This window comes from Delphinus delphis, chromosome 2, assembly GCF_949987515.2.
Source record: "Delphinus delphis chromosome 2, mDelDel1.2, whole genome shotgun sequence".
Classification (NCBI taxonomy): Eukaryota; Metazoa; Chordata; class Mammalia; order Artiodactyla; family Delphinidae; genus Delphinus; species Delphinus delphis.
Window position 1 is genome coordinate 59,934,861 of NC_082684.1, and position 24,464 is coordinate 59,959,324.

Here is a 24,464-nt window from a genome sequence, read left to right on the forward strand (position 1 = left end):
GAAATTTTGTTATATTTTCCTTGTGGGGCAAAAGCATATGAGTTCCCCCTTAATATTCAATATAAGTGAAGTAGTTCACATTCTTAGAGAATGCAGTCAGGAGCTGATAAATTTTAATATTTAGAAATTTACTTAACATCACTTTGGCTTTAAAAAATTCTTAATATGGAAAAACTTACTTATAAAACTTGAGTTATCTGCTGTTACTCACAATATAAGGAATTGATATGAACACTACCCATTGAAAAGTATATAGGTACAACAAAATGAAGGTAGAAAGCAAACACTAATATATTATTTAAACAATAATTACAGACTACAGATAGAAAATACAGGTCATTCAGGTCAACAATTCTTTCCAACCACAGCAGACATCACAAATCAAACATGGCACTCTTCCCAGCAGAACAAGAGAACAATCTCAAATTCCAAAATCCTTCCCAACACAGTAGTACTTAGCCTCGAAAACTGTTTAGAGTTGGCATATCAAGTGAAACTTTCTTGCCCTAGAGCAAAGCAACACTCCAATTAATGTTTGCTGTATGAAAATATTCACTTCATTTCACCTTTTTGGCACTTAAAAGGCTTAAAAGATTTTTCCAAAGGATTAAATATTAAATTCTGCAATTAGAACATTGTGGTAATTGACCATGAAGAATATATCTCTTCATGACAGTCTCATGGCTATTCAACTAGGATAACCTGGAAGTCTGATGAGTACTCCAGGAGTAAGGGAAGCCAAACAGACTGCCTGAACACTATTCAACTATTTAAAAGATCAATTGACAGCTTAGGCCATTTTTGTTCTATACAGAGCTCTAGGCATCTCTGGATAAAAAGTTACTGAGCCATGGTATCTAGTAGATAGATTTCAGAGTGGTCGCTGGCTCACACCCTGTTCGGAACAAAGCTCCTTCCTCTCTTCATCCAAATCCCTACATCCATCTGTCCAAAGCATTCAGCACATTACTCCATTCTCCCAAATTCAGCTAATTGGACTAGGGCAGGACTCTTTACCTTAAAGCAGCCAATCAACAGGAATACCATCAACTTTTTTTGTTGCCTATCTCCCAAAAATAACCCAGTCAGATCCTCACAAGAATTTCAACAGGAGACAAAGAACAAATTTACAAATGATACTGGATACTTGAACTAGAAGACCATGTAGACTAGTAAGGGCCAGCAGTTGGGCCCTATGCAAAATGAAAAAGCAAAGGAAGCCTACTGAAAAGGAGAGACAGACTATGGAACAATTAGTTCCTGTTTTTAGTTCCCCATGTAGTCCCTGTGAGGATCAGGTATGCTCTAATGCATGTGTATGGATGTCCTCAAAACTCCCTAAAGTAACCAGGAAAAAAGAAAAAAAAAATCCCCTCATTACTTAAGCTAGTTAAGAAACTAAAGGAATCCAGTTAAAGTGACTGCTTAGAGACAGTATCCTTGGAGTAACAGTCCTATGAGCCCCACTGTGGGATACTGCCTATATGTAATATAAGCTGTACAACTCAAACCAAGATCATTAAAATCAGCCAATTACTGATTTTGACCAGAAGTCAAGGAACACTATTGGCTGTATCAGCTGCATTAAAGATAGTGATATTCAGTTTTTAATAATAAAAGGTACCCCTAAAAATACCCATCCTCTTGAATAAAAGGCAAGAAAACAGTAATGCTATAAAATAGACATTCAAGTTAAACCTCTTTTTCTTTCTTTTTCTTTAAACTCTGAAAGGAATAAATGAAAAAAATAGCTCTGGGAGTGGACTTAAAACACAGGAATTAGCTAGCAGGCCTAGTTCTTGGAACACAAAGTGGCCCCAGCCCACATGTATGAGAGCTCTTTGGTTAAAAAGTTGTAACCAGGCATCCTGCAGACTAATCTAGTTTTGTTTGAATCTGGTTTTGTTTGCCCACGGAATATTTTTAATGTGAAAGCTAGCAATCAGGACATTTCATCTTTTAAAAAATTAGTATTTTAGTTTCTCTTGAAAAACTAGGAAATCTGGAAACAGAGCCCAGTTTCCCACTGGGAAAAGCATCCTCTGGTAAGCCGCAGTCCTCCCCACTACCTATCATATTGCTTAGGACCCAATTCTTCTCTTATTGCTCCTGTCTCCTTTAGGATATGAGCTATCAATCCCTGCTTTATTGATATAGATCCTCCAGTTCACAAATTTGCACAACCAACTTGTGAGTGGCTTGCTTAAGATCAGTTCTAACATCAACAACATGGTGCAACTAGGAAAAAAAAAACAACAGACTTGGTCCTTTGTCCTGCATCCAGCTCACCAGTGCAGACTTTCCCTACCCTAAAGACAAATGCCTTTCAATCCTTCATTTCTTTTTCCTGTAATATGACCTCACCAGGAACCATTCCAATCTGTCAGACAAGGGTGGAGAGAAAGAATCAAGTTCCCAGTTCTATTCTTCCAGGAGGCTCCTGTGCCTCTAAGTAACTTTATGGGTGCAGATAATAGATAATTGGAAGGACATCATCTCTACCTGCCGAAAGCGTCTGAAACCCACACCCTGCTCAGAAAAAAAACAACATTCTTTCAAAAAATGTTTGAATTTAGGCAGTTTGCATGTCTATTGGTAGCCTTGAACATCTTTTCATGCTGTAGCTAAAATAAAATCTGTATCACAGGTTTTTTCTGTTATGAAATGTCAAGTGATTCAGCATAATAAAAGTTATACTTTTATAACTATTGTTTGGCAATGGAGAGAAAGCTACAGTAAAAATATATTTAATATCCTAATAACCAAACTGGAAAAAGCACTAAGCTTAGTATGTTAGAAAAGGAAGAACATAAGAATATTGAATGTTTAATTTCTCTCCAGAAAAATACATTAACAGGAATTAAGGTATCTCTATAAAAAAATCAATCATAATAAACATAACAAGAAAAACGGAACGAACACTTGACCATCAACAGGCACGCATATCAACCCACCAGGGTACATATCCGTCTTGATGTTATACTCTTATCCACCATTTGTTGCCTGGGTTTCAAATCCAAATAAGCATGGGTAGTTGCTATAGTGACAATATGCCACTTTTGGAACCAGAAGCTTAGTACTACTGAGTACTTATGGGCTTCATAACGTCAGTACTTCCTCCCACACTTTGAATCATAGCTCAGACATTATAACTTCACAAAATGTGATTTCATTCTGTCCTTTAAAGAAGTCAATTTTGTTACTTTATCAAAAAGTTTACCAAAAATAATTTATAATTTACATAGTATAATAAACGTCAAGAGAAATAACCTAACTCACTTAACATGCTAAGAATATACATACTCAATAAGTACTTAATGGAATAATATTAAAGATGTTGGCTTAATAAAACAAATTGTATGCCATCATTGAAATGTACTGTGTTTTAACTGTAACTGAGCAAGATCATAACTTATTAATTCATGTCTTAGCTCATTGTTATTAATAGCAGTATTCCTACCATCCTTCATTTAATATGAAAATTAAATGAAGTTTTAAAAATTCAAAAACAACACTGAGAAGCTTAATTTTATTTTATAGCAGATTGATATAGAGGTCCTTCCTGACTTATAATGAGGTTATGTTCCAGTAAATCCATCATAAATTGAAAATGTCAAAAATGCATTTAATACACCTAACCTACCAAACATCATAGCTTAGCCTAACCTACCTTAAACACACTCAGAACACATTAGTCTACAGTTGGCTAATCATCTAACACAAAGCCTCTTTTATAATAAAGTGTTGAATAGCTCATTTAATTTATTGTATACTGTTCTGAAGTGAAAAACAGAACAGTTTTTTAGTCTATTGGTTGTTTACCCTCAGTACCATGGGGACAACTGGGAGCTGTGGCTCACTGCCACTCCCCAGCATCATGAGAGAGTATCTTACCACGTATCACTAGCTCGGGAAAAGATCAAAATTCTAAGTATGGTTTCCACTGAATGCATATTGCTTTTGCACCACTGTAAAGTTGAAAAGTCATAAGTAGAACCATCTACTTTGGAGACTATCTGTATTTTTATTTCCTTTAGGAACTACTCCTAATACTTAAAGATTAATTATTAATGGTATCCAAGGAGAAGGTAGTTTGTTGCTAGTAAAACACTAAGAATAAGGAAAAATATCGGTCTCAAATCAATCAGAGAAAATCTCCAAATCATCAAAGAGTCAGAGACTAGGAACCTTCATACATTGCTGTTAGGACTGGAAAATAATACAATCACTTTAGAAAACAGTTTGGAAGTTTCTCCAAAAGTTACACATAGAACTATCAAGCAACCTATCATTTTCACTTCTAGGTATCTACCCAAGAGAAATGAAAACATATGTTCACAAAAGACTTGGACATGAATATTTACAGAAATGGTATTCATAATAGCCAAAAACTAGAAACCTAAATGTTAATCAGGGAATTCCCTGGTGGTCCAGTGGTTAGGACTTGCACTTTCATTGCCAGGGCCTCGGTTCAATCCCTGATCAGGGAACTAAGCACGGCCAAAAAAATAATAATAATAAATGTTAATCAACTGGTAAATAGACCAAAAATAAATAAATAAAATAAAATTCTATTCAGCAATAAAAAGGAATGAATTAATGACACATGCTACATCATGGATGAACCTCAAAAATATTATGCTAAGTGAAAAAAGCCAGACACAAGAGATCATATATTGTATGATTCCATTTATATCAAATGTTCAGAAAAGGCAAATTTATAGAGATGGAAAGTGCATTAGTGGCTGCCTGGAGGAAGAAGTGAGGATTAGCTGTAAATGGGTATGTGGAATCTTATTAAAGGGATGAAAATGTTCTAAAACCGATTTACAGTGTTGGTTGTATCATTTGATAAAATTACTAAATTGTTAAGGTGTATACTTGAAATGAATGAATTATATATCTCAGTAAAATAGGTTTTTTTAAAAAGTCAGAGAATATCAGAGTTGCAGGGAACCTTGCCAAAACTCTCTACTTATACAGATGAAGAAAGTGAGGCCTCAAAGGGTTAAGCAACTTGTTTTAATGTCACCCAGCTAGATCACGACAAATGTAAAAAAGAAAAAAGACCAAAATCCAGCCTCACGTTCCCACCCAGTCCAGTGTTACCTCTACTAAAAATGCTCAAGGAATTTTTTTTAAATTATAATAATAATTACATAGATTTCTTTGTGAAGAGTTCTAGAAGTATCAAAATCTGAGAACTGAAAAGAATGATTGATTAAAACATAACAAAAATGTTATGAGAATGTGATGTTCAGAAAAAATAAAAGCTAGAAAAACTAGTTTGTCACTCTTTGAAGCCATATAACTTACTTTCAAAACTGGTAATAAAAGAAAAAGAATTCAGCATTTTTTCTGCCTTTTCAATAGGAGCTGTATTTCAGGGTAACTAAATGTTGCCAGTTTGTGAAAGAAAGCTTCTCCTATACAGAAGAATGCAAATTAATAAATGTAAATGGAATGAAAGAATTAGAAATTATCGTTTTGGAACCCATAATACAATTAAGATTCAGGCAAGAATTATCAATTATTGTTAAGGCCATTAAGTGAATGGTTGATGGAGAAGTTGGACATTTGTAAAAAATAACATCTCATAGATTTTGTTTTAAGGTTTAACAAAACACAGAACTTTATATGGAGGAAGATCAAAATTAACCTAATCAAGCCTTTAGCATTAATGTCCCGGTTTATTAGAAATTCAGGTACTAGAATAGTAAGCTAAACACCAAGAGAAAGTAGTCAAACAATTACAAAAAGGGAGATATTCTACAGGACAATAAGCCTCCTCTCTTTAGCTAATCAGAGAGGCAAAAAAAAGAAAAAACTGTGTGTTGGGCGGTGACTATTCTAGATTAAAAGAGACTTGAAATACAAACAAAAACAAGTGTGGTCCTTAATCGGATCCTGGTTTGGACAAAACAGCTATAAAGAACATTTGGGAGATAACTAGATAAATTTGAAGATGGGTTATTAGATAACAGAAGTTATTTAAGTGTAATAATATTATTTTTGTTATATAGTAATATGCTTTTAGAGATGCATACTGAAGTACTTATAAGTGAGAGATCCAAATGTCCATGGTTCACTTCAAAATATTTCATGAGTTTAAAATATAAAAAATTTAAATCCAAGTCTCAACTTCCTAATTCACTGCTGTTTCTATTAGTGCTCATTCATAAAAATATAATAATAATTACATAGAAGAATCTCTCGCAGACAAGAGGTTCAGAGAAGTGAGCTACCATGAAGGCTAGCTTTTTTCTTTTTTTTTCTACTGGTACCAAAATGAAGATAACACATCACTGGCAACGTGGTATGTGCAAGACACCAAAAGTCATCAAAGCAACATGAATGGAGAGTTTTGCCTTCAAAGAGCTAAAAATATCTAGTAGAACAGCTTATTGGAGTTAATCACTAGAAAACTAGGCTGTTCCAAGATCATAGTTAAGGCTTTGAAGCGGCAGCCTCACTGAAGCAATCCTCAATTATTACATAAAATCACTTACTCCTTTTCTGACTTCCCTGACCCTTACAATCAGTTAACTACTTCCCAAGTGCGATGAAGTTAAGATACACTCTTTCGAAAGTCCCTCTCTCAAATTAGGGGCGCCAAGCTAAAGAAAACCTTTACCCTAACAATCAGCTTCTTTACACCTAGGGCCTCAAAATCGGGAACTCGGAGCCTCCCTCAAACCGCGGAGAAGAGGCCCATTATCAACCAACAAACCTAACTCATTCGCCTTTTTTTCCTCCTCTCCCTCTAAATCCAAAGGGTGGCGCTGTCCTCACTCCTTCCTCACACACCAGGTGTACGCGCAAGTCCACTTCGAGGTCCGAACAAGGAATGGGGGGTGTCCACTCACGACCTCCGTCCGGCCTCCAGCCGCCCCGCCCCGCGCTTCTCCTCTACGCGACCCAGCCCCTCCGGGGAAGCCCGCGACTGCGCCCGCCCCCCATCCTTAGCGGCTCTCTCTCAGAAACTCCCAACAATACTCCGGGCAGGTGGAATGGCTGAGAAAGACCCAAGCCACCACTCTGGCTCTTGAGTCCTCAGCCCAGCAACAGAGAAACGTATAATGAGAAGCGTCACGAGCCCTTGCACCAACGCGAGTTCCGCCACCTCCACCGCCTGAGCGCCCAAGTTAACCGACTTACAGACTTGACGGAACTCGGCGGCCTCTGTCAGACGGGAGGGGGCGCCCATCGCCGGCACCACCAGCGCTTCCCGCCCCGCCCCGCCCCGCCCCGCCCCGCCCCGCCGGTCTGCCTGCCTGCGTCAGGGATCACATGCTGCGTCTCCCTTCCCTACCGTCAATCTGGCGCTCCCTTCTTCCGGAAGTCGCGCCCAGTCACGCAGGGCTCCTCCCACCACCGGTGACGTCAAACTCAGCTCCTACCACTGCTCTGCCTCCGCCTCCAGGCGCGGGGAGGGCTGCCATTTCCTTACAATAAATCCTGCCGCTTCCGGGCCCCTAACCAGTCCAAGCGAGGGTTTTGAAGTTCCTGAGTGTGCAGGCCTCGGATGCGCATGAGTAGAGGTTGAGAGGCCAGAGCCTGACTATCTGGAGGCCACCCCCGCAGAGGCCATTACCCCTCTCCGCAACTTGTGCTGCACTTGGTTCCGCCGAGACCCACGACGGTTCCGCCCCCTTCTTCCTTGTCATTGATGTTGTTGTTCTTGTCAGTGCCGCAGCCCCGACCACCGGGAGCCCGAACCCGAGCCGGGGCCGCCCGGGTGGCGCGGTGGCGGCGGCAGCGGCTGCGGCTGCAGCAGCTGCGACGGCTGCGGGGGCTGCTCCGGGGACTGCGGGGGCGGCCGAGGACCGGCAGCCTGCGGCGGGGCCGAATGGCTCTGTGCGGACAAGCGGCAGGCGCCGCGTCGCTGCCCAGCGAGCTAATCGTGCACATCTTCTCCTTCCTGTCCGCTTCCGACCGGCTACGGGCCTCGGCCTCCTGTTCTCACTGGCGCGAGTGCCTCTTCTACCCGGCTCTCTGGCCCCAGCTCCGCATCTGCCTCCGCGTCTCGCCCTCGGAGCAGCCACGGCTCGAATTCCTCATGCGCAAGTGCGGCTGGTTTGTGCGAGAGCTGCGCGTTGAATTCGCCGCGGAGAATTACCTGAGCGGCGGAGGCGGCCCGGGCGATGGAGGCCGCGTCGACACCAGGACTGGCGGGGAAGAAGTCGAAGCCCTGCAGCTCTCAACCCGTTGGCTGGAAGTGCTACACACCTACTTAGAGCTGGTGCTGTGCGTGCTGGTCAGCATCCGGAACAACAGGTAGGCTCTTCGCGGCCCCTGCGTTCAACCTTCTCTCCCCGTTCCTCCTCTCCGGGGCGCAGGGTCGCCTCCTTCCTCACACCTCGAAACAGATTCAGTGCGGATACGCCCCGCCCGCTTCAGCGTTGCTCGTTGCTCTTTTCAGTGACTGGGGGTGTCAGTTCTAATCCGGCGATTCCTTTGAGGTGGGAGGGCGTAATGGGACTCATAATACTTTATAAACAGTGAAGGACTTAGTGTTTATCAGACAGCACTCCTGGCGCCTTCCAGGCACTGTCTCATCCATCCTTTCGGTACCAGTAGGATGGAGTTGACAGGCGCCGTCATTCTTCTTTTTACAGATGGGAGAGCTGAAGCTTGGAGGGTGAGGCCCAGAGTGAGTCTTGGGAGAAACAAACCATAATCCGTTTTTTTTTTGTTTCTGAATCTATCCATTCAGAATAGTTTGTGGTGGAGGAAGGAGTAGGTATGCTACTGGTTTCTCATAGTTACAAGACTCTCCTTGCAAAAAATCTTTGACAGCCATTTTCTTACCGGGAATAGTTTTGATTAACTAGGGCAGGCACGAAGAGTAGGAGGAGTGTTTGTTAAAGGGATTGGGGAACAGCCTGATCATCAGGACTGGAAGTCCCTCCCCGTTTTACCTCCAGACTCAGCTTATCCCCAGTGATTCACCTAAAAGTAGCACAGTACAGCTTGGTGTTTGTGTGTGTTGGGGGAACTGGCCGGTGTCTGCAAAGAGTAAGCCCTAACGGTAGTGGTTTTGCATCAAGACTTTACTGTAATTCTGGGGCTAACTTCCTATGTTCTGGCCCATTGTCCTAATCAGTATTTTCCATTATTTATCTACCGCCCTCTCCAAAATCCTATTAATGTAGATTTTCTGTATCTGGATATTCTAACCAACCTTGCAATTAAACTATGAGGTAGAGGAAAGCTCAGAAGTTCAAAAAAGGAGCAACTTAGCAATAATAGTTTAGCAGTTTGCAAGTACTTTCACATTCACTGTCTTATTTGATCCTTTCAATGACCCTGTGAGTTAGTCGGGACAGCTATTATTATCCCTATTTTATAGAAAGGAAACTGAAACAAGTGATGTGCACATTGTCATACAGCATTGTTTTTCTCTAAGAGCAGTGTTCTTCCTTTTGCAATAAATACATTATGTTGAACAGGGTGGAGTGAAGGTCCTGGTTTAATGCTAGGTGAGATAGATAGATAGATATTCTTAATTCTGTGTTTGAATCATAAGGGTGGGAGATAAGCATATAGCTCCAAGTTGTATCTGGAGCATGGCTCCATCATTCCAGTGGGCTGTGTATTTCCCCAGCTTTTCACACCAAGCCATTTCATTTTATTACTTTGATTTTATGTGGCAAAAGAGGCTGTTCAAGGCTGTAAGTTGGTCTTGATCAGGTTGGAGACTCTTTGTCAGAGTTGAATGTATGGCTCGAGGCCCAACTGACCTAGAAGTTAGAAAGATTCAGTCAGGGAGCACTTACTACTGATGAGACCAATGTGGGGGTGGGGGGTGTGGTTTGAATTCAGCAAGTATCAATTAGATTTTTCTTGAGATCAGATAGCAGTTCTGAGCAGCCATCTAAAAATGCGTGTCTTTTGACCAAGTAAGAACAAGTCTTGCAAAGTGCCTGGTTCCTTTTAAGTGTTTTAATAACTGGATGGATAGGTTATATAGGCAAAATAGTGGTACACCACATCAACATTTGACATTGTTCTTTACATTTCCAAGTTAAATTTACAGTGGTTTTTCTTTATGATTTCTACCATTTTGTAGGTAGAAATGGGGGATATGAAACCTACCAAGTCACAAGCTTTATGTTTCCAGGCCTTGTGTTGAATTTCTTTAAACAATTCATACAATTCAGACTGTTATTTTGTTGTATTCAGTTATTTTCATGTCTTTAAAGAAAAGAACTAAAACCATAACCTTGAATTGTGGGAACTTTTCAAGGGTACTGTTCTGAGAGGATAATTGACATTTTGTTTTGCTTGATTCCTGGGTTTCATATACACACGTACTCTCAAGAGTGACTATAGCCACCTTACCAATATCTTAGGTGTTGGGAACAACTGATGAGTATCAAAGAGGTACAAAAATACCTCGCAGAGGGTAAAATACAGTCCTCTACCTTCAGAGCTCACTTCTCTACAGGGGGCTAGGATACCTACCTTCTTGATCAACAACAGTAAGAGCAGAAATAAAATAAGTACTCATTCAACTGTATTAGAGGTTAAATCGGCTGAGTTTCTTCTATAATTGTTCTACAGGAAATTGTACTTAGAAGTTCAAAACAACAAATTTAAATATGCATTTTTAGGATTTAACCTGTCAAGTTGAGTACTGCCTATTAAAATGCTGTATTTCAGACTCCTTAGGAAAAATGAGACTTCATGGACAATAAGATTTATGATAATAATAGCTAATAGACTCAGTCACTAAAAATACTTATTCTTAAACAGTAGGCATAGGTACATTGTCATCATCTGATTTATGCTTTCCTGGACTGTATAAATATTTTGCATGAACCTTTTTTGGATGAAATACTATTTGGGGGGCAGTACTTTTTTAAAAGATGCAGGCTAGAGAGATTTTGTATAAGGGTGATTTTCTTGTTACAACTCTAACTACATGTATCTAGATTGACCAATTTTATGACTGCTTGCTATATCCCCTCTTAGTAGTAGAAGGTCTATTAATAATTCTTAGATTTGTTTTGCTGATTTGGCACCTGCAGTGACGGAGAGTCTTACCTTTGTATTGTTTTTTCAACATCAGTCTACTAAGACCCAACAGCTGATAAGGCAATTTAAAAATACATCTTAAAATAGATTAAAAATTGTTTGGACATTTCATATTACTACCTAAGAAGGTAGGAAATGTCTTGAAGGTATTACCTCCAGCAACCCTGAGCCTTATTTTTCTTGAAATACTTTTCCCCATCATGGGGTAATAAATAACATGTGATAATAACATTTCACTTTTGAGAGCTTACTTTTATTATTTGCTTTAAAAAACCCATTTACAGAATATGTATACTAAAACATTGGGATTCTGACCCGTCCTCGCACTCCGAGAAATGGTTGCCTTTAGAGAAGAGATACCATACCCGACAGACTCCTTACCTTAAAACTGACAAATTTAAAGTGGCTCCATGGGGACAGCTTCAAGGTCATTGAGAAGGAAGGAGACTAACCTGCTGAAGAAACTAATCTCCTCTGAGGGCTGCTGAGAGGAATTAGGGCTCTCTTTAGTCTATAGGTCCATTCTTACCATGACTGAGAACTGATAGAGGATAGGAAGATAAAACTCAATAAAAGATTGTCAAAGTAAAGTATTTTTTGTGTTAAAAGAAGCTGTTGAGCAGCTTTTGAATGAAGGGATTAAATTATTTCCATTTTAATGTGTTAGTTCTGAGGCAGCCTTGAAAGAGTTCACCCAGTTTGATCAATTTATGTATGACCAAAGATGATAGTTACAAAAAGTCTGGTTTTTTTCCCTCCAAATATTGAGAGCTTACTATGTGCCAAAGCAGTGAAGACAAGCTCCCTGTTTCCATGGATTCAACATTCCAGAGGGAAAAGATAGGCAGAAACAAGTAAACAAAGATTATTTCGGTTGTAAAAGTAAAAGAAAATCTGAAAATAAAAGAGGACTATGTAATAGTGACTAGGTAGCAAAATGAGATAGAGTGGTGAGGGAAAAACCTCTTCTGAAAAGGACATTTGAGCTGCAGCCTGAATGACAAGAGTCACCTATCTGAAGATATGAGAAAATAGCATTCCAAGCAGAAAAAAACAGCACCAATGCCTTAGGCCAGACAAATTTTGGGCCTGTTGGAGCACTAGGAAAGAAAGTATGGCAGGACCATGTGAAGGGTGAAAAGTGGTGTCACAGTGAGCTCTAAGATGTAGCAGGAGGAAGGAATGGTGCTGTTTAGGTGGGCTTGTGGAATAAAGTTTGGACTATATCCTAAGAATAGAAGAAGTCATTGAAAAAATTTTAAGGACAAGCATAAGGTGATCTAATTTGCATTTTAAGACAATCACTCTGGTTGCTGTGTAATGAATGAATTTTAAGAATGAACAGAGAGGAAGCAGGGAGACTAAAGGGAAGCTGTTGCAATAATCTAGGCAAGAGATGATGGTAGCCTGGAGTATGGTGGAGGAAAAGAAGATTTTAAAAAGTGAATGGATTTGGAATATATTTTGGAAGTAGAGCCAAGAAGACTTGCTGCTGGGATGTAGATAGAGGAAGGGAAGAATCAAATATTTTTCATCATTTCTCTGTAAAACGCACTCAGTTTTGTTGTCCTTAGTACTGTTAAAATTATCTTTTAATAATATGTTAAATAACAATTTTAAATGTCAGTCTTATTTAAGTAAACCTTTTTTTAATAACATCTGGGATTTGAGGATGATGATAATTCTTAGATGGTAATTGAGTAAGTGAATTGGTAAAGCAAATTCTGGGAAATTACTTTTAATTAATGGATCTTAAGAAAGCTAATAAGGAATACTATTATAGGCCCGTGACTGATTTCTGGAATCTCTAAAGCTGTGCCACTAGCCACGTATAGCTATTTAAATTTTAATTACTTGAATAAAATTAAAGATTCAGTTATTTGTACTTGCCACATTTCAAGTGCTCCATAGCCATATGTGGCTAGTGGCTACCATTTTGGACAGCATAGAATAGAGCATTTCCAGCGTGGCAGAAAGTTCTGTTGGACAGCACTTCTCTAAAGTGTTTGTTTTCTTTGTTTGATTTGGCTGTGGTCATTCATTAACGTTTCTGAGAGGAGGAAATATGTTATCAAAAAGTGTTATGTGACTCTAAACACATTTGATATTGAACATAGACTAAGAAAATTAGAAGTGATCTGAAAGAATTTCATGCAATGATGTAGATTATTTTAGCTTTTTTCAGTTCAGAAAAGGAAAAAATTGCATTCTGTGAGCTCCTTTACATCATTGAGAAAGACTTCAACCGTTTTAAGTGCATCTTTTTAAAGTACCAATTTCTTATATATTCTCCTTTTCCGTAGTTAATTAAACTTAGCTGTATTAACTCTAAGGTGGCTGTGTTTCACATTTTTACACTGATACTACTTATTACATCAAATAAATAATTTTGGATCCTCTGAAATGAAAGGAAACATACTAGAGTTTCTGCCACGGATAAAGTTTGCCAATTCTGAACCACAGAAGAGAGAAAAGGTCTTCATGACCAAGACATCAGAAGCCTTTGGGTCTCAGTTGTACTAAACAGTCCAATAGAAATCCCAGAGAAAGATGAAGAGTGTTCAGCACTCTGCAGTTAGACCTTGAGGAATCTTTCTTAAGCTCATAGGATGTTAATATTGTTTTCAAAGAATAGTCCAATCTAACACATTGAATCTATATGTTGTAGGTTTTTGTAAAAGGCTGTCAGAAATTGTGTTGGTTGTTTGATTCACAGGGAAATTCTTACGCTAGAAAGAGAATAAGATATCTCTTTTCAGTGATTTTTTTTAAAATTTTTATTGGAGTTTAGTTGATTTACAATATTGTGTTAGTTTCAGGTATACAGCAAAGTGAATCAGTTATACATATACATATATCCACTCTTTTTTAGATTCTTTTTCCCATATAGGTCATTACAGAGTACTGAGTAGAGTTTCCTGTGCTATACAGTAGGTCCTTATTAGTTATCTATTTTACTGAATATATATAGTAGTGTGTATGTGACAATCCCAGTCTTCCAACTCATCCCTGCCCCCCCCAATCCCCTGGTAACCATAAGTTTGTTTTCTACATCTGTAACTCTATATCTGTTTTGTAGATAAGTTCATTTGTACCCTTTTTTTTAGATTCCATTATATAAGCAATATCATATGAAATTTATATATATATATTGAAGTGGTGTGTGTTTTTTTATTTTTTAAATTTTTTTATTGAAGTATAGTTGGTTTATAATATTGTTAGTTTCAGGTGTGCAGCAAAGTGATTCACTTGTATATTTTTTCAGATTATTTTGTTATAGGTTTTTACAAGATATTGAATATAGTTCCCTGTGCTGTACAGTAAATCCTTGTTGCCTATCTATTTTATGTATAGTAGTTTGTATCTGTTAATCCCATACCCCTAATTTATCCCTCCCCGCCTCCTTTTCCCCTTTGGTAACCATAAGTTTGTTTTCTATGTCTGTGAGTCTGTTTCTGTTTTGTTTTGTTTTTTTTTTTTGCGGTACGCGGGCCTCTCACTGTTGTGGCCTCTCCCGTTGCGGAGCACAGGCTCCGGACACGTAGGCTCAGCGGCCATGGCTCACGGGCCCAGCCACTACGCGGCATGTGGGATCTTCCCGGACCAGGGCACGAACCCGTGTCCCCTGCATTGGCAGGCGGACTCTCAACCACTGCGCCACCAGGGAAGCCCTGTTTCTGTTTTATATATAGATACATTTGTATTATTTTTTAGATTCTACATGTAAGTGATAACATATAATATTTGTCTTTCTCTGTCTGAATTACTTAGTATGATATTCTCTAGGTCCATCCATGTTGCTGCAAATGGCAATATTTCATTCTTTTCTATGGATGAGTAATATTCCATTGTGTATGTATGCCACATCTTCTTAAACCAATCATCTGTTGATGGGCACTTGGGTTGTTTCCATGTCTTGGCTTTTATAAATAGTGCTGCTATGAACATTGGGGTGCTTGTATCTTTTCAAATTGGAGTTTTCACTTTTCCAGACATATGCCTAAGAGTGAGATTGCTGGATCATATGGTAGATCTATTTTTAGTTGTTTTTTTTTTTGTTTTTGTTTTTGTGGTACGTGGGCCTCTCACTGTTGTGGCCTCTCCCGTTGCGGAGCACAGGCTCCGGGCGCGCAGGCTCAGTGGCCATGGCTCACGGGCCTTGTCGCTCCGCGGCATGTGGGATCTTCCCGGACCAGGGCACAAACCCATGTCCCCTGCATCGGCAGGCAGAGTCTCAACCACTGCGCCACCAGGGAAGTCCCTATTTTTAGTTTTTTAAGGAACCTCCCATACTGTTCTCCATAGTGGCTGTACCAATTTACATTCCCACCAACAGGGCAGGAGGGTTCCCTTTTCTCCATACCCTCTCCAGCATTTACTGTTTGTAGACTTTTTGATGATGGCCATTCTGACTGGTGTGAGGTGATATCTCAATGTAGTTTTGATTTGCATTTCCCTAATAATTAGTGATGTTGAACATCTTTTCATGTGCCTCTTGGCCATCTGGATGTCTTCTTAGGTCTAAGAAGAACTCTACCGAACTGTCTGTTTAGGTCTTCTGCCCATTTTTTGATTGGGTTGTTTGTTTTTTTTGATATTGAGTTGTATGAGCTGTTTGTATACTTTGGAGATTAACCCCTTGTCAGTCACATCATTTACAAATATTTTCTCCCATTCTACAGGTTGTCTTTTGGTTTTGTTTATGGTTTCCTTTGCTGTGCAAACGCTTTTAAGTTTGATTAGGTCCCATTTGTTTATTTTCGCTTTTATTTCTTTGCCTTGGGAGACTGATCTGAGAAAATATTGCTACAGTTTATGTTCGAGAATATTTTGCCACAGTTTATGTCCGAGAATATTTTGCCTATGTTCTCTTCTAAGAGTTATATGGTGTCATGTCTTATACTTATGTCTTTAAACCATTTTGAGTTTATTTTTGTGTATGGTGTGAGGGAGTTTTCTAACTTCACTGATTTACATGTAGCTGTCCAGCTTTCCCAACACCACTTGAGGAGTCTGTCTTTTCTCCACTGTATATTCTTGCCTTCTTTGTCATAGATTAATTGACCATAGGTGCGTGGGTTTATTTCTGGGCTCTCTGTTCTGTTCCATTGATCTATATGTCTGTTTTTGTGTCACTACCATTGTGTTTTGATTACTGTAGCTTTGTGGTATTGTCTGAAGTCTGGAAGGGTTATCCCTCCAGCTTTGTTCTGTTTCCTCAGGATTGCTTTGGCAATTCTCGGTCTTCTGTAATTCCATAAAAATTTTAGGATTATTTGTTCTAGTTCTGTGAAAAATGTCATGGGTATTTTGATAGGAATCACATTAAATCTGTAGATTGCTTTGATAGTGTGGCCATTTTAACAATATTAAGTCTTCCAACCCAAGAGCATGAGATACCTTCCCATTTCTTTTAAGCAACTTCAGTTTCCTTTATCAGTGTTTTGTAGTTTTCAGTGTATAAGTCTTTCACCTCCTTGATTAGGCTTATTCCTAGATTTTTTTTTTGTCACAATTTTAAATGGGATTTTTTTTACTTTCTCTTTCTGATATTTCATTGTGTAAAGGAATGCAACAGATTTCTGTAAATTAATCTTGTATCCTGCTACTTTGATGAATTCACTTATTCTAATAGTTCTTGTATGGAGACTTTAGGGTTCTCTATGTAGAGTATCTTATCACCTGCAAATAGTGACAGTTTTACCTCTTCTCTTCCAGTTTGGATACCTTTTGTTTCTTTTTCCTGTCTGACTTCTGTCACTAAGACTTCTAGTACAATATTAAATAGAAATGGTGAGAGTGGGCATCCTTGTCTTATTCTTGAATTTAGTGGAAAGGCTTTCAGCTTTTCACTGTCGAGTATTATGTTGGCTGTGGGTTTGTTGTAAATGGCATGTATTATGTTGAGATAAGTTCCCTGTATACCCATTTTGGTGAGAGTTTTTATCATGAATGTGTGTTGAATTTTGTCAAATGCTTTTTCTGCATCTATTGAGATGATCATGTAGTTTTTGTCTTTCCTTTTGCTAATGCGGTGTATCACGTTGATAGATGTGCATACATTGAACCATCCTTGTGACCCTGGAATGAATCCAGCTTGATCATGGTGTATGATCCTTTTTATGTGTTGTTGGATTTGGTTTGCTAATTTTTTTTGAGAATTTTTGCATCTATATTCATCAAAGATACTGGCCTGTAATCTTTTTTAGTAGTGTCTTTGTTTGGTTTTGGTATCAGGGTGATGGTGGCTTCATAGAATGAACTTGGGAGTGTTCCCTCCTCTTCAATCTTGTGAAATAGTTTGAGAAGGACAGGTATAAGTTCTTATTTGTATGTTTGGTAGAATTCTCCAGTGAAGCTGTCTGGTCCTGGACTTTTGTTTGCAGGGAGTTTTTTATTACAGGTTCTGTGTTCACTTTTAGTGATCAGTCTGTTCAAATTATGTTTCTTCTTGGCTCAATTTTGGCGGGCTCTGTGTTTCTAGAAACTTACCCATTTCTTCTAGGTTGTCCAATTTTTTAAGTTGTATGTTTTTCGTACAACTTAAGTATGTATATTAATATACTATGTGTATAAAAACTATGGTTGAAAAGATAAGTGCAAATCACAGGTCTTGAGAAGAGAATTTTCACTTTTCTGAGCAAATATGTTATTTTAGAGGTATTCCTAGTATATAATGTACCTGAAAACTGATCTACATTATAAATCCATGATGTGTGAGGTATAGATAAAAAGCCCCTAGTTTTTGTCATGAATTAAGGTAAATAAACTATTAAACATATTTGTTGAATGCCAGGCCTTGTTCTAGTGACTGGGGATACAGCATTAATTAAAAAGCTGTGCCATCATAGAGCTTATTCTAGTGGGAAAACAAGACAAATAAATAAAATATATAGTATTACAGTTGGTAATACATGCTATGACACAAAATGAACCAGTGAAGGGAGATGGGAATGGTGGAGGTGGGAAGGAGGGTTGCTGTGTAAAATGGGGAATTTAAGGAAGGTCTTAACTGCTGAAGTAGTATTTGAAGGAAGGGAGGGACTAAGCCATGTGTGTCTCTCTCTCTGGAAAGTGATTCCTGGGAGAAATAGCAGTAAGTGGAGGAGTGGCTCTGCAGTGGGACTATGACTGGCATGGTTAAGTAAAACAGCATAGAACCAATGAGATGTAGAAAAGGTCAGCCAAGTAAGAGGGAGAGGTGATATGGAAATCAGTAGGCCTTTATTGGGCTTCTATAAAGACTTTGACTCTAACTGACATGAGGAGCCATGAAAGGGTTTTGTGACAAGGAGTGACATGACCTAATAGTTCAAAAGGAATATTCTAGCTGCTGTTTTGGGAATAGTTTGTAGCAGGATAAGGGTAGAAGCAATGAGCTGGTTATGAGGCTATTGCAGTAACCCAGACAAGACATGATGGTGGCATGGACCAGGGTGGGAGCAGTGGAAGTGATAAGTAGTCTGATTATTTATTTTTATCTGGAGGCCTTCTAGAAGTAGAATGTAAGTATGAAAAATTAGATACGATTGTTCAGCTAACATTACAGTGCTCTTTTAATTGCTACTTCCTAAATATATCTATAAAGATATTTCCTTTGGCTGTTTTTATTCATTTTGTTTTCCTTTTGTGTTTAAAAAAAAAAGAAGAAGAAAAGAAAAAAAAGGAAATACCTAGGCTTTGGACACAGTTTATTTTCTGAAAGCATGGCTTATCTTTGATATTTAGCTCCTTTACCACTGAATACTTTCAAGCAGGGCCCGGTTCATATAGGCCTTACGTAAATTAGAATCAGTTTGTTGAATTTCCTCAGGAACTTCTTGGCCTTCCTTACTGCAGTCATTCGGATTTTTTTTTTTCTCCTCTTCTCCTCCCTCACTTTCCTGCTTCATGTGAACCCATTACTCCTGGGAATTTGCCTAAGTCTGGCCCACATATGGGCTGTGGGTTCAAGATGGTAGGACTAAGTGGAAAAGAATAAGTAAGTGGTACTCTGCACAAGGCTTCTTCCCTTCCTTTGTCCCAAATCACTGGTCTTATCACTGTTAATGCTATGTCAGGTAAATCTGTTTTTCTATCGAGAAACTCATCATGTGTACTCTTCTATTACATCTCTTAAGTGGACAAGGAAAAAGCAGGAAACGGGCCACACTTGAGCTAACTTTTAACCTGGTTTGTTACTCAGATGTTGCTGGTAACTTCCAAAAAGAATCTCATTCTTAGAAACCTCAGAAAAGCAACTTTGGTTTAAGGCAAAGAAGAAAGGCTTCACCTGAGGCAAGAGACTTTGATCTTATGTATCTTAGATTCACCTTCTCAAGCCACACACCTTCTCCGTAACAAAGTCCTAGTAGAGTCACCACCATATTCGTGGGGCAGGGCAAGGTCCAGTCATATTGCCAGTACTGCAGAGAGCTGAGTGGATGTGTTCTTGATGGTCCTTAAAATCCTAAACTAGTTCTCCCAGAGAAACAGCAGTACTGAACAACCATATGAGGTAGGCAGCAGTATTATCTCTATTTTAAGGATGGTGAAACTGAGACACAGAGTAGTTAAGTGAGCTTGCCATTTACACAATTAGAGAAATGACTGCCTTTTTTTTCTAATTTTTTAGTGAAATTTTTGAACACACGCAAAAACTAGACAATGAACCTATCATCCAGATTCAGTATTTAAAGGTTTTTTGCCACGTTTGCTTTCTTTTATCTGTACTGAAGTATTTGAAAGGAAATCCAAGATATAGATGTCATTTTATACTGCACACTTCAATATAAAATTCTGAAAATTATGGACATTTTTATATATAACCACAGTGGCATTAATACACTTAACAAAATTGTTGATAATTCTTTAGTCTCACCTGATTTTTTTAATTAGTCTTTTTAAAACCTTTATTTCCACTCCAAGAGTCTAAACTCATAGACATTTGTAATTTAATCACAATAACTTTTCATGTAATTGGCACACAATACATATTTTGACAACTGAATGAGCAAAGAGTAGGAGAGCAGTCTGTAGACTAAGTTTCTAAATTATAAGTACTTAACAATCTGACTTCACTCTGAATCTGAAACTGATGACTTTTAAAAATAGGATTAAAGAAGAATGCAATTAGGTTGAAGAAATTTATTCTCTTTTTGCAATAGTATTAGAAAGATTGATTATCAAACACTTTATGATTTTGTGCTCTTTCACAGCATATCTTAGGATTTGCAAAGGGACTATTAAGTAGGTTGTATCCTATTAATATTACCATAGGAACAGAGCTAAGTTGATTTGAAGAATTAAGGTGAAAGAAAATATTTCTAACCAACTGAACTGTTTTCCCAGTATGTTTTTGTTACCTGCCTTTTGAGCAAAGGCATGTTGTGGACATTGTGCAGGAAAGAACTCAGTATTGTATACCTGGAACTAAAACAGAGATCTTCCAGACAGTCTCCTTATATTAACTTGTTAAATTTTACTAACATGCAGGGCATTAACTTTTTTTTTTAAGATTTTGATGTGAATTAAGCTTTTATGAAGGTGAAAGCTATGTAAAGCTAATCTAAAGTAAAAATTCACCAGAGGTAATTCTAGTAAAATGTGAAACATCCTTTTACAAAATTGGAATAATAATATATATGTGGTTTTGAATAAACCTTTAGCCAGACTCATCAAGAAAAATCTCAAACAACCTAAACTTATACCCAAAGAAACTAGAAAAAGAAGAAAAAACAAAACCTAAAGTTAGTAAAAGGAAATAAATAATAAAGGTCAGAGCAGAAATAAATGAAATAGAGACTGAAAAAACAATATAAAAGATCAATGAAACTAAGAGCTGGTTCTTTGAAAAGATAAATAAAATTGATAAACCTTTAGCCAGACTCAGCAAGAAAAAAGAGAGAGGGCCCAAATCAATAAAATCAGAAATGAAAAAGAAGTTACAGCCAAACACTACAGAAATACAAGGATCATAAGAGATTACTACAAACAACTATACACCAACAAAGTGGACAAGCTAGAAGAAAAGGACAAATTCCTATACACGTGCACTCTACCAAGACTGAACCAGGAAGATATAGAAGATATGAAAGGACCAATGACTAGTAGTGAAACTGAATTTCATTTTTTTAAAAAACAGCCAATAAACAAAAGTCCAGGACCAGATGGCTTCACAGGTGAATTCTACCAAATGTTTAGAAAAGAGTTAACACCTATGCTCTCAAACTGTTCCAAAAAGTTGCAGAGGAAGGAACACTTCCAAACCCATTCTCTGAGGGCAGCAGCATCCTGATACCAAAGTCAGAAAAAGACACCACCCTGATACCAAAACCAGAAAATGACACCACAAGAAAAGAAAATTACAGGCCACAGTAATTTTCAAATTTCTGTGTTGATCACTGATCAACATAGATGCAAAAGTCCTCAACAAAATATTAGAAAACTGAATTCAGCAATACATTAAAAGGATCATACACCATGATCAAGTGGGATTTATCCTAGGGATGCAAGAATGGTTCATTATCCATATATCAATCATTGTGATACAACGCATTAACAAATTGAAGAATAAAAATCGTGTGATCATCTCAATAGATGCAGAAAATGCTTTTGACAAAATTTAACATCCATTTATGGTAAAGAAAAACTCTCCACAAAGTGGGTATAGAAGGAACAAAGTAAAGGCCATATATGACAAGCCCACAGCTTATCAGACAGTGAAAAGCTGAAAGCATTTCCTCTAAGATCAGGAATAAGACAAGGATGCCCACTTTCACCACTTTTATTCAGCATAATATTCAAAGTCCTAGCCACAGCAGTCAGACAAGAAAAAGAAATGAAAGGAATCCAAGCTGGAAAAGAAGAAGTAAAACTGGCACTGTTTGCAGATGACATGATACTACATATAGAAAATCCTAAAGACACCACCAAAACCTATTAGAACTCATCAATGAATTCAGTAAAGTTGCAGGATACAAAATTAATGTGTAGAAATATGTTACTTTTTTATATGCCAACAATGAACTACCAGAAAGTGAAATTAAGAGAACAATCCCATTTACCATCACATCAGAAAAAATGAAATAACTGGGAATAAATCTAACTAAGGAGGTGAAAGACCTGTATTCCAAAAACTATAAGACATTGGTGAAAAACATTGAAAAATGACACAAAGAGAAAAATATACCATGCTCATAGATTGGAAGAATCAGTATTGTTACCATGCTACCCAAAGCAATTTACAGATTCAGTGCAATCATTATCAAAATACCAATTACATTTTTCACAGAACTAGAATAAATAGTTCTAAAATTTGTATGGAAACACAAAAGACACCGAATAGCCAAGGCATTCTTGAGAAAGAAGAACAAAGCTGGAAGTATCACACTCTTTGATTTCAAACTATACCACAAAGCTACAGTACTCAAACCAGTATGGTACTGGCACAAAAACAGACACATAGATCAATGGAACAAAACAGAAAGCTCAGAAATGAGCCCACACTTATATGATCAACTAACCCACAACAAAGAAGCTAAGAATATACAATGGGAAGACGTATAAAGGCAGCCTTTTCAGTGTTGGGAAAACTGGACAGCAACATGCAAAAGAATCAAACTGAACTATTTTTTCACACCATATACAAAAGTAAACTGAAAATGGATTAAAGACTTAACTGTAAGACCTGAAACCATAAAAAGTCTAGAAGAAAACATAGGCAGTATGCTCTTTGATATCAATCTTAGCAATATTTTTTTGCATATGTTTCCTCAGGCAAGGGAAACAAAAGCAGAAATAAACAAATGGGACTACATCAAACTAAAAAGCTTTTGCACAGTGAAGGAAACTATCAACAAAACAAAAAGGCTGCCAACTAAATAGGAGAAGATATTCACAAATGAGATATCCCATATGGGGTTAATATCCAAAATATACAAAGAATTCATAAAACTCAACATCAGAAAAACAAAAAACCCAATTATAAAATGGGCAGAGGAGCAGAACAGACATTTTTCCAAAGAAGACGTACAGATGACCAACAGGTACATGAAAAATGGTTCAGCGTCACTAATCATCAGGTAAATGCAAATCAAAACCACAATGAGATATCACCTCACACTTGTCAGAATGGCTCTTATCAAAAAGGCAACAATAACAAGTACTGGCAAGGATATGGAGAAAAGGGAACCCTCCATGCACTGTTGGTGGGATTGTAAATTGATGGGGCCACTATGGAAAACAGTATGGAGGTTCCTCAAAAAATTAAAAATAGAACTATGATATGATCCAGCAATTTCATTCCTGGGTAACATGGTAAAGAAAAAAATTTTAAGGGTATCGTATATATGTTGTATACATACATATGTGTGTATATATGACAACTTATTTTAAAGTTTATAAGAAGAAGCAAAAGATCTAGAATAGCCAAGACAATATTGAAGAAGAAGAACAAAGTCAGAGGACTGAGACTACCTGACTTGAAGACTTACTGTAAACTATACTAATCAAGACTGTGGAATTGATGAAAGTCTAGATAAATAGGTGGAACAGAATAGAAAGCCCAGAAATAGACACACATAAAGTCAAGTCATCTTTGACAAAGGAGCAAAGGCAATATAATAGAGAAATATAGTCTTTTCAACAAATAGTGTTGGAACAACTGGACATCCACATTGGGGGGAAAAAAGAGAATCAAGACACAGACTTTATATGTTTCATGATAATTAGCTCAACTTAGGATCACAGACCTAAGTGTAAAACATAAAACAACTCGTAGAAGATACCAGGAGAAAACTTAGATTATCTAGGGTTTGGTGATAACTTTTTTGATACAATATCAAAGGGATGATCCATGAAAAGAAGAATTGATAAGGTGGACTTCATTAAAATTAAAAATTTCAGTCTGTGAAAGACACTGTCAATGGAATGAAAACCCACAGACTGGGAGAAAATATTCATAAAAGACATCTGTTAAAGGCCTATTGTCCAAAATATACAAACAGCTCCTAAAGTTCAATAATAATAAAGCAAACAACCCTGTTAAAAAGTGGGCCAAAAAAAAAAAAAAAAGTGGGCCAAAGACCTTAATAGACATCTCATCAAAGAAGATATATAATTGGCAAATAAGCATGTGAAAAGGTACTCCACATCATATGTCAAATTAAAACAGTGAGACGCCACTACACACTTATTAGAATGACCAAAATCCAGGACACTGACAACACCAAATGTTGATGAGGATGTGGAGCAACAGGAACTCTGATTCACTGTTTGTGGGAATGCAAAATGGTGCAGCCACTTTGAAAGACAGTTGGGCAGTTTCTTACACCACTAATTCTCCTCCTACCATATGATCCAAATATCATGTTCCTACCCAAAGGAGTTAAAAACTTTTTTTGTCCACACAAAACCCAGCACACAGGTGTTTATAGCAGCTTTGT

General features: G+C 37.8%; 1 protein-coding gene across 2 annotated transcripts in view; it reads left to right on the plus strand.

Moving 5' to 3' along the window:
- The first annotated feature begins 7,448 nt into the window (after positions 1–7,448).
- The window catches only part of FBXO33 (F-box protein 33), a 41,754-nt gene continuing 24,738 nt past the window's right edge, over positions 7,449–24,464 (plus strand). For both annotated transcript variants that reach the window (XM_060004637.1, XM_060004638.1), the window contains exon 1: positions 7,449–8,277. In XM_060004637.1, coding sequence (XP_059860620.1) covers positions 7,670–8,277 — 608 coding nt within the window. In that variant the 5' untranslated portion in view covers positions 7,449–7,669. The remainder of the gene's footprint in view (positions 8,278–24,464) is intronic.